Source organism: Mesoplodon bidens (assembly GCF_964165515.1).
Source record: "Mesoplodon bidens genome assembly, chromosome: 19".
In the NCBI taxonomy this organism is placed as follows: Eukaryota; Metazoa; Chordata; class Mammalia; order Artiodactyla; family Ziphiidae; genus Mesoplodon; species Mesoplodon bidens.
The window spans coordinates 12,620,069-12,633,166 of NC_138179.1; the positions used below are offsets into that span (position 1 = coordinate 12,620,069).

The 13,098-nt window shown below is 36.1% G+C and overlaps 1 protein-coding gene across 12 annotated transcripts in view; it reads right to left on the minus strand.

Annotated features, from left to right (window-relative positions):
• The window catches only part of RHOT1 (ras homolog family member T1), a 58,784-nt gene that overhangs the window by 12,058 nt on the left and 33,628 nt on the right, over window positions 1-13,098 (minus strand). For 7 of the 12 annotated variants that reach the window (XM_081219380.1, XM_081219382.1, XM_081219387.1 and 4 more), the window contains exons 11-19: window positions 12,640-12,760; window positions 10,388-10,472; window positions 9,870-10,015; window positions 8,719-8,819; window positions 6,931-7,061; window positions 6,166-6,249; window positions 4,126-4,245; window positions 2,708-2,910; window positions 1,563-1,658 (exon numbers count right to left, since the gene is read on the minus strand). In XM_081219380.1, coding sequence (XP_081075506.1) covers window positions 1,563-1,658; window positions 2,708-2,910; window positions 4,126-4,245; window positions 6,166-6,249; window positions 6,931-7,061; window positions 8,719-8,819; window positions 9,870-10,015; window positions 10,388-10,472; window positions 12,640-12,760 — 1,087 coding nt within the window. The remainder of the gene's footprint in view (window positions 1-1,562; window positions 1,659-2,707; window positions 2,911-4,125; window positions 4,246-6,165; window positions 6,250-6,930; window positions 7,062-8,718; window positions 8,820-9,869; window positions 10,016-10,387; window positions 10,473-12,639; window positions 12,761-13,098) is intronic. The other 5 variants (XM_081219381.1, XM_081219384.1, XM_081219389.1 and 2 more) reach the window with 1 other exon arrangement.

Consider the following 13,098-nt stretch of genomic DNA (forward strand, 5'->3'; position numbering starts at 1 on the left):
CCAACTTAAAAAAAAAAGATTTAGGCATAAGCAACACTAAGGAAAAGGACAGTGTGGGGCATGCTAAAGTTGTGCAGAATTCCACATTTACCAAAAATATAATGAACAGCAATAGCTCCCTCCTCCCTCCCTATAGAAAATCTAAGGAAAATTAGCTAACACTTTTGCTTTTTTGGAGGGGGGATAGAATTATTAGTACAAGGGTTTTAGTGGAATAAATATGCACAGCAATAGATGGCACCCTCATCTAAATTAATAAAAGAAAAACTGAGTAAGCCACAGCACCCACCAAAAGGTCAGAGTTTGCTAGCATTTAAATAACCATCCCCTCCTCCTCCCTCAGTATATACACATGCCTGAAAACCAGGAAGGAGAAGAGTGACAAATACACAAAAGAGTCAAAAGACGAGTATGTTCAACCCTGAGGAGATATGAACAACATCGCCTTTAATTCATCAAGCACCATGGCTCCCAAAGGAAATCATAGTGCTTCATAAATTTCTACTTGAACCCAAAATATAGGGTTAATTTCGTCTGCTACCAAAACACACCAGCTAAGTATGATAATATGAAACTCTGGGTAAGGGTGTAAAAATCAACAATGGATCCAATTGATATTAGATATGAAATTTAGGAGGCTTTCTGACTCCTTTCTGGTTGAGTGAGTTGCACTAGTTGGTACAGGCACGTGGGGCAGCCCATTTCACCTCCACTCTAACAACCAAAGTAGGGGGTCTCCAATGACTGCTCAGTGGTCGGAGCCACTCAGACATACAAGGCCATCACACCACCCCTGGAGAGGTACTGGCGCAGAACCCACTCAGAAGAGCGCCACCTGAAGAATCAATTACATCACTTCCTGTAACACCTGAACATTTTTTAGAGGCTTCTCAGTCAATGGACTGGCCCAATCTGACTTGGCTTAGCTTGTGAGATCTGATGAGACCACAGCACACGGTGGCATGGTTGTGGAGATTAGCAGCATCCCAATAATGCCTAATTCCCAACATGAAGAAAAACAAGAATTAATTTTTTAGAAGACTCTTACAGGCTCAAGACATTCCATTTTAAAATCTGACTTGTGATGATGAACATATCACTGCTACTAAGTCACTGCCAGCTGTCATACTGGAATCCATCTGTTATTTTATAAGTTGAATCTGACTCTTCAACATATACAGGCTCCACCCACCAAAAAGGAGGGATGCAAAGTATGCTTAGCAACAGGGAGATGCTTCATGAGAAGTAGTTTCAGATTAATCATAAAAACAAGTGTCCATGTATGTACATTTATCATATACACACACACACACTCACACATATTGCAGTAAAATTTTAAAGATGCAGATCTAAAAACACAGTTGCAGTTATTTACAAGATTAAGACAGCGCATTTACATAGTAAAAAAAAAAGACACCATAGTATACAGCTAGGCAGTAAGCCTGACCAAGCAGTGCGTTTCTGGATAATTACTAAATGTGAATTATGGAGAAAAAGATGTGGTCATCTATAAGAAAATGTCAACAAAATGCCATAGAAGCCATAAAGAAAAAGTAACTTACAAAGCAGTTTTTAGAAAGACCCAGATTTTTCTCAAATTCTCTATTCTATCAGTGTTGCCCATGTCTCGGGAGAGTCTGTCTCTGTAATGATCCTCTCTGTAGATAACATACACGAAAGTTTTAAAGCAAAGGTAAACATAAAAAGTAAGGTTTTGCTTATCTAACAGTAATAGGAAGGAATGAATTCTCTTCCAATACAAACAGAATTTCAAGGGTTTGCTGCATTTTTTTAAAGTACTAGTTAATGGAACAGCAATAAAGTTAACTGATTTGAAAAATCCGTACAAATTAACAACCTTTTGAAAAACCTTAGCTTATAGCAATTTTTGAGTATTACTCTATGTTATACTGTACTTTTCATAAGAAGAAAAATAATTTAGAGAATAACATAATAATAAATAGAATAAACTGTAAAGTCCTGAGAAACGCACTGCCTGAAAAACTATCTTGTCACAAAACAGAATTTATACAAACACCGTACTTGAGGAGAATGCCATTAAGAACCATGCAATTTTAAGGCAGTTAGTAAACTATGAAGATGACCACAGTTATGTGCTTGTGCATATGCATGTAGAGATATACAATAAATGTACATAAAATTTGTGGCTCATAACACTTAACATAAAACATTTATATAGAAGGAATCCCAATTACAACTTTTTATAGCACTAAAAAAAGACTTTATAACCTGAACTCAAACATACCCATAATTTAAACATAAATTCATAAAAGATTTTAGAATCCTTCACATACTCAAGGTCAATTAATCAGCAGAAAAAATATAAAAGTTAACTTTTTGTTCATATGGAAATGCCTTATTAGCATGATGTCAATTCCATTTTATTGCAGTAAGACTATCTTTTTAATGATGGGTGAGAGGCTGAGTTTTATTGTACTATCCTATTAAGATAGTTACAGCCTGCTCAAATATAGTCAAATGTTATCAGAAGCACCATTGATATAATTTTCTTCTGGTACCCAAACCAAACCTGCATTTACTCAAACTTGTCCCTTCTCATTACAAAGTCTCTTTCTGTTGCTGAACAACTTCTATGTGACAGAGATTCCACCCTCATGGTTAATAAAGGCATGCAATGTTACCACAAACCATGCAAAACAAAAATCATGGCAGAGCAAGTACTTACGGGTACATGGCCATTGTTGTCAATTTAACAAAGATATCTTTACTGGGTGCATCAGCAGTATTGCAAGTGAAGGCTTGTGGTGGAGGCATTTTGTGTTTCCTGCAGAAATCAGTAGGTGAAATGCTATATTCTTGTTTGACTTCATGCAGGTCTGACTTTGCAGCTACGATTAAGCAAGGTATTCTGCTGTCCATAAAATGTTGCTACAGAATAAAAAGTGAAAGCAAAATCTGATGACAAGTTCAAAAATTACTAAATTTAATTAAATGGGCACTAAAAATTTTATCTAGATAGGCAAAGCACCAACAGTTTCAGGGAGAAAGTAAACTAAGAGGCAAAGACTGGCAGTTGTCTAGGTCAGTAGCATAATAAGACCCGGGCCACTTTTCTAATGCTGGTAACAATATAAACCTGTAACAATTCTTCAAATTCACCACAATTTGAAAAAAGAATTTTTTTTTCAAAAAGAAACAATACTTTGAAATAAAAAGAAATCTACCTAAATTCTCTCTCCTAAAGCACACTATTTTCATTTTTTGATATTACCTCTAGTCCTTAAGCACATACATATATATATGTTCACATAGTTGTAGTCATGCTGGACATAACCATTTAAAAATATAATACTGAGGGCTTCCCTGGTGGCGCAGTGGTTGAGAGTCCACCTGCCAATGCAGGGGACATGGGTTCATGCCCTGGTCCGGGAAGATCCCACATGCCGTGGAGCGGCTGGGCCGCTGAGCCTGCGCGTCCAGAGCCTGTGCTCCACAACGGGAGAGGCCACAACAGTGAGAGGCCCGCGTACCGCAAAAAACAGTAATAAAAAAAAATTAAAAATAAAAATATAATACTGAATTTTCCATGTTTTCAGAATTCAAAACCATTATTTTTAATGGCTACATAAATTTCATAGGATCATTTTGTCTCAGTTTGGTAAACTATCCTCCTATTGTTAGACATTTGGATTATTTCCAGGTTTTTGCTATTAAAAACAATGCTAGAGTAAATTCCTTCATACATACAGTTTTTTTACTCTTATTGAATCTTGTTGATAATCTCAAAGTAACTGATAACTTTTCAAGCCTCTGGTTTATCCCCTTGCTCTATTATTATTCTTGGTATAATGGGTAACATATAATCCATGTGCATTCCTAAGACCTTCCATTAATGCAGAGGTTCTTAACCAGGAACGCACATCAGAGTCACATGTGGAAAAAAGTACTTTTAAAAATACAGATGTCTGCGACTCTACCACCTCAGAATGAAACCAGAACCTTTTGGGATAGGACACAAATGCATGTATTTTTGAAAAGCTCCACAAATAATTTTCTTGCATTCCCCTGGTTAGAAAACACATTACAATTCCATTAAACTCCTTATAAAGTTAAACTTGGTTTTAGACCAAAAGAGCAACAAACCTTAAAAATCCTGGCACAGTATTCAAAGGATTTAGGGTTACTGACATCATATACCAGGCACACAACATCACAAAGGATCTCAGCCTCAGTTAGAAATTCCGATTCTGAGATATCATGCAACTTGTAAAAAGAAAAAGACAGAAACGTAAGTATCATAACACTGATGTAAAATTAAAGTCATGATATTTTATTATTTGCTTAACTTGACTTCCTAATTTAAAAATACTAGTTAAGCATAAATTTTCAGACTATTTTTGGAAGTAAGACATATAGATAAATAAGTAGCTTCTGATTTTTGAAGATGAAAAATGGTGATTAAGGTCCTACAGAAACTAACATTTAGGCTTCCCTGGTGGCGCAGTGGTTGAGAATCTGCCTGCCAATGCGGGGGACACGGGTTCGAGCCCTGGTCTGGGAAGATCCCACATGCCGTGGAGCGGCTGGGCCCGTGAGCCACAACTACTGAGCCTGCGCGTCTGGAGCTTGTGCTCCGCAGCAAGAGAGGCTGCAACGGTGAGAGGCCCGCGCACTGTGATGAGGAGTGGCCCCTGCTCGCTGCAACTGGAGAAAGCCCTTGCACAGAAATGAAGACCCAACACAGCCATAAATAAATAAATAAATAAATAAATAAATAAAATTTAAAAAAAAAAGAAACTAACATTTAGTGAGTGACTAAAGTGTGCTAGGCAGGCCCTTTACATGCATTCTCTACATACTATAGATAAGAAAACAGGCTAAAGAGATTAGGTCAACTGCCAAAGATAGCACAACTAACTAGTCATCAGACCAAAAATTGAACTCAGATATGATTCCCAAGTCTTTTTTCTTTCTACCACACCACCTTTCCTCCCCACCAATCAAAAACACAAAGCAAAAAAAACCAAACAAACAAACAAACAAAAAACCACAAAGAAAAGGATGGTACATTAAGGTTATTTTGTTCTATTTCACTGCCTACTCTTTTTCAATGTTTATTATAAAATCTCTAAAAAAAATCCCATCTGTGATATGATAATGATCCAACAAGTGTAAAATTCAGTATTGAGCTATATAAGATAGTGCTTCTTTGCTGAGGAGAAGAAAGGGGAAGTGTAAAGTCAGAGGTGACTCAATATATTCCAAATAAAACACTATTAGAGCATGGATATTCAGAGACATGAAAGACATCAATTTGCAATGAATGGCTGTAACAATAAAACTGGAAAGTTAACAATCAGCAAGATTTACTGAGTACCCAATATACAGAATTATACTTAGGAGAAGAATGAGAGATAAACAGGTTTAACAAGAAACCGACAAAGAACTTTTATCATAAAGAGCAAAATATGCATAAAATTTAATGTGATTATCTGTCTAGCAGAATAAACTATTTCCAAAAAGAAAAAAAAAAGGGAATGAACTTTCTTTAGTACCTATTATTTGTCAGGAGCTTCTCATATTAGTTAACTTAATAAGAAACTCAGGCTCAGAGAGAATAAGCAATTTGCCTGAGGTCACACAGCTGATCAGTGGTGGACCAGCATTCAAACCAAAATCAGACTGGATCCAAAAAGAACATAAAACCTCTTTCTACTATTTCATATTATCTTTTCAGTCATACCATTCTTTCAATCATTCTTTAGGCTACCACACTTGTTAAATACACTCTTCCCTGCTAAACAGATACAACCTGATTCAGATTACAGATTAAACTACCCCACACCTGCACAAAGGTCTTCAAACTAATTTCTAATCAATAGAGGACATAATTTTTAAAAATAAAAGTGGAAGAAAGAGCAAAGAGGATTTAATTTTTTTTTTTTTACTTTCTTACAGTGGTATAACATACAATTAAGCACACAGATAGATGAATTTTTACTTATATCTACACCCATGTAATCACCACATGGATCAAGGGAATTAAAATTAATTCTAATGAATAAACCAGGTAAAAAAATAAATCACACAAAAGCCATTAAATTAAATCCAATTATGTTTTCAAAGAGTCATTTAAAATGTACCCAATAATTAATAATTTTTATATGCCAGAAAATTTCTTACCAACAAGTATTTCTCTTGTCCATATACATAAACAGTGTTAATCGCATAGTATGATTTATGGTCATCACGAATTTTCTTTTGCCTCTGAAAACAACCAAAAACATCTCAGTATTTATAGTAAGAAATTACAGGAACTAGTTTTCATCAACACATGCGCTCTGCATGTATGGTGTGTTACCAAAAAAAGGACATTCTTCCCTACACTATGTATTATTTATCAATACAAAGGGGATATTGATGTTGTTTCTTAGTTCTTAAGGTCTAAAATAAAAGATGCATTTGTTCTGCATAAAGGGAAAGCAGTAGCTGAAAAGGAAGTAAACTATATCACTGAAAGTGTATTCCAGAGCCACCTGCTGGCAATTCTCATTACACTATAATTTGGCCTGCTATTTCATCTAGAAATATGTCAATCTCCTTACTCAAGGCAGTAGTCAGAATTAGGTATCAGTATTCGGTTCAAAATATTCACTGTACATTTACTTCATGACAAGCACTGTGCTTGATGCTTTCATATGTGTATTTATTTAACCCCCATCTAAAAGCTGGTTAAAAAAAAAAGACAAATGATAGCTAACATCAATGAAGCAAAGATAAAGCTAGTTCAATGAGATTATTGTTACACTTTAGTTGTACCTTACTATTATACATAGGTCACTCAGTTCTACTAATCATCTAAAAAGGTAAATGGTTATGAAAAAATTATGTAAACTCAGTGACTATAAAAATCTGTTGAGTATAGTTCTATTTCTTGAGAACTCTCACCATTAAGTTTCTTCCAAGAAGAGCCTGAAGAACTCCACTTTTCCCACAGTTTTTCATCCCAATTACATTACATCTGAACACATTTCTTTGAGTCTGTTTTTTCTGAAGGTCTATCTTTTTATCTCTTGTTACTAAAAAGAAAAAAAAAGCTAATTATGTACCGCTTAGACTCACTGAGCCTTCATTTCACATTCTGCAAAATACGGTATTGCTATTTATCATTTTTACAAAGTGTTCGATCAATAAACATACTGTACACTAGTCAAGCTGTATGTGAAATAAAGTACAAAATATAATACAGAAGGGCCCCACTTAGTGAAAAAGATGCATTTCTGAAAGTCGGCTGTAAACGTCTAGTAACCAAATGATATTCATTTCATCATAAAATAAGTAGTATGTTTACATAACAAAATGATATCCCAAAAATGAACGAAAATTACAATGAATACAGCCAATACTATATCCCATCTTTTTTTCTGTTATAAATTATTGTCATAACAAATTATAAACTAAAAGATGCTATCTCAAAACCGCACTCTCTTGGGTCTATAAATGGAAAGAGGATATGCACGCTAGGGTTAACTGGCCTTTCCAAGGTAAATCTGTAAAAGAGGCAGCCCTGAAAACAATGTTGTATCATCAGAGCAACAAGGCATCTCTTCTTGAGGTAAAGAGACCTCCTTAGGGCTTCCCTGGTGGCACAGTGGTTGAGAGTCCGCCTGCCGATGCAGGGGACATGGGTTCGTGCCCCGGTCTGGGAAGATCCCACATGCCGCGGACCGGCTGGGCCCGTGAGCCATGGCCGCTGAGCCTGCGCGTCCGGAGCCTGTGCTCCACAATGGGAGAGGCCACAACAGTGAGAGGCCTGCGTACCACAAAAAAAAAAAGAGAGAGACCTCCTTAAACTATACCCAAAGATTCAACTACAAGAAAGCTCACCAAGAGGTACTATTTATAGCAAAAAAACCTGAAAGTGATAAAAAACAGATAATAATTATGGGGTAGTTAAGTTATAGAATATCCATATGATGATACTTTATCTAATATTAAAGATATATAAAAGTATACTTATTGATAATAGAAATATGGTCACAATATTTTGTTGAGTGAAAGAACCTCCTGCTGGCTAATTAGTTCCTTAGTCTTTGGTGCTGCATTAAATACTGTCTAACTGGTTAAGTACTTTGAAGGGTACTTGCTCTGTCAATTTCACAAAGGCTGTCTTCTTGTAATGGGGCTTCCTGTAAGATATGGCATTTTTCCCCACAAATTAGGATATAAGAACTTCTTGAAATGATCAGTTCCCTAATTTGTTATTTCATATTATATCTATGGATTTTCTTTAAGTGGAGCACATTGCCTGGCAAGAATGCCTGGTTAACCATTACAAGATATGTGAAAGATTTTTTAATGTGGAAAAAGGTTATAAAACTGAGTTATGTACAATCAGTTGAATATCAGGATCATGTGTTAATAGGCATTGTTTTTAATGTTTAAAGAAAATTAAAACATAAGATAGACTGGTAAATACTTTTCATGCCCATAGCCCTCCCTGATTTTCATCAATGAAGTACCCTCAGGGGGAGACTAGAGGTAAAACCTCTACTCTTTCCTTTTTGATAACAATAAAATCAAGCAACTTACCTCAAAAGTGATTACTAAATCAAGGGCAAACAAAGTATAGACGTGGAAGACTAATGAAGATGCATTTATTTTCACTCTTTTTACATATGAAACTGGAATCCTAAAAAAAATTTTTTTCTAATTAAATAGCATTCAGATACTTACCTGTGATGGCTGAAGCTTGAGACTCTTGCTCAGTCAATATTGAATAGCCTAGATAACCCAAATACTCCAGGCACCGCTGCACATCTAAATAGGTCGTGAGCCTAGGAAAGGGAAGAGTTTAAAATGTGAAAAGTTCCTAAATGAATATTTATTAAAAAAAAATTACAACAGCTCAAATAATTTTACCACCAGACCCAGATAATTTTTGTCAGACTGCTTTAATTTCCCATGTGCCCAACCATGGCTTTTCCTACAGTGACATTCTTAGGGCAGAGATGAAAGGAAGGAGAATGCAAGATGGAGGGTGGAGGGGGCTCCTGTATCTATTCCACCTGCCGGGAGAGAGCAAGGCCACACAGATGAGCAGTGAGCAGCTGGTAAGATCTAGAGCAGGGATATTTTATATTATGTGCTTCCCAAGTTACATATTGTACTGCAAATACTGGCTAGTTAAGGACTTAAGGATAAGTAAATCTGAAAAGGTTTGCAAAAGGTGCAAAAAATAACTGAAAGGCTGAAAGGCACTTGAAAATAGTTAGCCTTTCTTATGATTTGAAAAAAGAACAGATCCTGGTGTTGAGAAAGTTACTCTCGCCAAGGCTAAAGTAATTATGTCATTATGCACAACCAGAGAATTTTTTTAGAACCCTAGACAATAGGTCAACAAGACTGCAGACACCCTCACTAAGTCTAAGAATTCACTGAAAACAAACAACAACAACAACAACAAAAAACCCTCAAATTAAGAATTCAGTGTCAAGTAAAATATGCTCTCCCCATATTCTGAAAATACAAGATTTGTACAATAACAATGTTTCCAATTCCCTTAATCAAAAGTATTAAAACACACTGTAAATCAACTATATTCCAATAAAAAAAATTTTAAGTATTAAAACTTACTTCCATTTTTATATGACTTATTACTGTTTCCCTGTACCTCATCCAAAAGCAAACACACCCCCTTCCTGATAAATTTACAGAACATCTATAGTTCATCTTAGAGGTAGCAGCAGCACTATAAGTCCTGCTCACAGGCAGCTATCATTGAAGCACTTCACAAGATCTGACAAATATACAAAATGATGAATGTAATGCACCATAATTTCAAGCTAGCTGTAACTCTAGAGGAAAGAAGTGAGCTCTATACTCACGTCCACTGGGAAAGGAATCCCTGGTAGGTAATCCAGCCTTTTTCATTCGTACAAACTGTATTATTCACATCTGGCCCCCAAGGTATGTAAGGGAAAACTTTAAACAAGTCTTTAAGCTCATCAGGTGACAAAGCACAGTCTCTATCCTGAAGATACACAAGGAAGTAACATAACATTTAGATATCTAAGAGGATAATTCCCAAATGCAAGAGCCCCCTAATCAAGTAAAAGCTATGTTTCTAAAAACTAACAAATGAAAAGAAATTTTACATTTTATCAAGAAAACTCCTTACACATATATAAGGAAGCCTATGCAAGGGTCTATCAGAAACTAGACTTTTTCATCTTGAGAAAATAATAAAGTAAATAATATGAGAAAGTATCTTTGCTAGTTTAAAAAAGTTTGGGTAATTTTTGGCTATGTGACAGGAATACCCAATAGCTCAGGGAACAGAGTTACATCATTCACAGGAAAATATTTTATCATATATCATGGAAAACTGCAGCTAAAAGCTTACCAAATCATGCTTGTCAAAAGTACTCTGGAGAAACAAATATGCGTGATGATTTAATTCAGTAGTGCAATCAGGAGGTATTTTTAGCCTGTTGATGAAAAAAAAAAGTAAAATAAATCATTAACCAAATATTAAAATTTAATTGGAGAAATGAACATGAAATTGCAACAAGTCTTTTTGTAGGATGACAGCATTTACAGAACATGTTTTCTGTAGCCATTTAGACTTGCCCAGGGAAAGTCACTGCAGTGGTATGGCAATTCTCAAAGAGTCATAATAGTGCTCATTCCAAGGTGACAGTTTTCTTAACTATCTGAAGGGCAGGTTGTATTAAAAAATTTACAGACAATACTGATTAAACTGTAATGGGTTGTTCTTCCTACAAACCAATTGTAAGTCAAAATTATGAGCTTTAAACAATGTCAACATTGTAATGAGTTGAAAATGATGTGAAGAGATGTTATTTCTGCCTGATTTGACCTTTGACACACCCTAAATTCGAGTCAATAAACATTTATCAAATGCACGGAGGTACTGGGGACATAAAAACAAGACAGGCTCCCTACCTCTAAGGAACCACATTCAAGCTGGAGACAGACCACAAGTAGATAACCTCACTATCTCAACAGAATGAGGCAACTGTTGAGTATGGGTAAACTACAGATGCTAGGGGAACCCTTGGAAAAGGGAACACCTTGGCCTGGGGATGGGAAGGTGTCAGCACTGCTGAGAGACACTGTCACCTGTATTGAGACTTGAAGGATAACAGACATGAATTAGGTTAGGGGGAGAGGGAGGAAGAGAGTAAAAACACCATGGGCAAAAGCCTGGAGTGGGAAGCAATATCTGATTGGTGGACCAGAAATAGTTTAGTATTTACTTCTAGAATGAAGGCAGGGAGTGAGCCGGAGTGAGCAGATCATGAATGACCTCCTACACCAGGTTAAGAAGCTTAGGCTTTATCCTGTCTTGAAGGGAAAGTGACATGGCAAACTCCATGTTGTATATCTATTAATCTAGCAGCAGTGTGAAGGACAGAGGCAGAGAGTTTAATAAGAAGACTCAAGTGGTGGCTCTGAAGGGGCTACTTTACAGACAGTTAGAGGTAGAGCGCAGAAAGAAATTAAAAGAGATCTTAGTGTAAGTCACAAAGCCACAAAAGATGGAGTTTCCTTACTGTCATACTTTAGAAAGCAATAAGCAACCTCCCGTAGAATTTATCTACCCACATAAATGGCACAGAAAAGAAAACTTGATAAAAAAGTCCTGGGACAAATACATTCGTTCAATATATATTTATTGAAAAACCTGGGAAATTACTTGAGCCAAGATTTAATAACTTTGACAAGGGAAGTTTTAACTTAGAACTGATTAATGGACCAGGAATCCAACTAGAAATTTTGCTTCCTTAATGATGGGGAAGGAAAAACAACAACAAAGTTTTTCTGAACCCTTACATGGATAGCTAGCAGTGCTATGCTAAGATTAAAAAGGAGAACATGAAGATAATGTGCTACTGAAAAAGCGAAGAAAAAAGGCAAAAGGCTCAAAGGCCAGATCTTGGGAAGTCACTTCCCTGAAAAGCCTACTTCCCTTGGGTATGGGAGAGGCATCCTATAGCAAGGCAGTCTCCTATTTCAGGGTGATGCTGGGTTCATCATTAAACATACAGAACTTAATCATATCATTATCTAAAGAAAAACAACCACAAAGAGACTGGTCATTTAGGAAAAATACTTATTTTATCCTGAGCTGGGAACAGGCTATAAAACTTAGGGAGGAGAAGGACTAAAGAAAAGAAAAATGCTAACCAATATATTTCTGATCCCTTGACTCTAAAAACAAGTTCATCTAGCATCTTTTATCTCCTTCCTCAATAAAATGAATAAAAAAAGATACTTGTACTCTTCATGAGAAGAAGAGGAAGAGTTTGAGCCATGCTATAAATCAGTGGCTCTCAACTGGGGATGATTTCACTCCTGAGGGGACATTTTTGGCTGTCACGACTCGGGGAAGAGGTGCTACCGGCATCTAAGGATGTGCTAATAAACATCCTATAACTCGTAGAACAGGCTCTACAATAATGAATTATCTAATCCAAAATGTCAAGAGTGCCAAGTTTGAGAAACCCTGCTATAAACGGCTCTATAAATCTATAAATTATTCCTGAGTAGCTCAGAGCCTACCTACCAATGTGCTAAATAAAACTTTAAAATACTGGCAAGTGAAATCAATTAGAAACCAAAGGTACATACAAGGGAAATAAATATTCAGGTGTCAAATCCAGATCGTCATCATAACCAAATCGTCGAAGCACAGTCCAAGTAGTTTCATGTCTCCCTCTCTGAATAAAAAGTGTGTGTAAAAAAAGAAAACCTGAAATAAAATAAATTAGTAAATATAGCTGATGTGAAAATGGGTAGAGTCACATGGGAGAAAAGCATGTAACACCTAACGGCAAGAGCTAGACTCCTGAACATATGTGTACTAGTTTTGCATATGGAAGGTCAAACCAAAACAAAGTTCACAAGTGTCTCAAAGAATTGATTTCAGAATCATTTCACAGATATACCCAGGTCAGCAAGAGATGGCACTACATGAAAGGGCCAAAAACATATCCCAAGGAATATACTGACATTCACATGGTTATATGATAAAAACAAATGAAATCATTTTAATTTTAAGATAAATTTGTTTCTGAAATCTCTTACCCT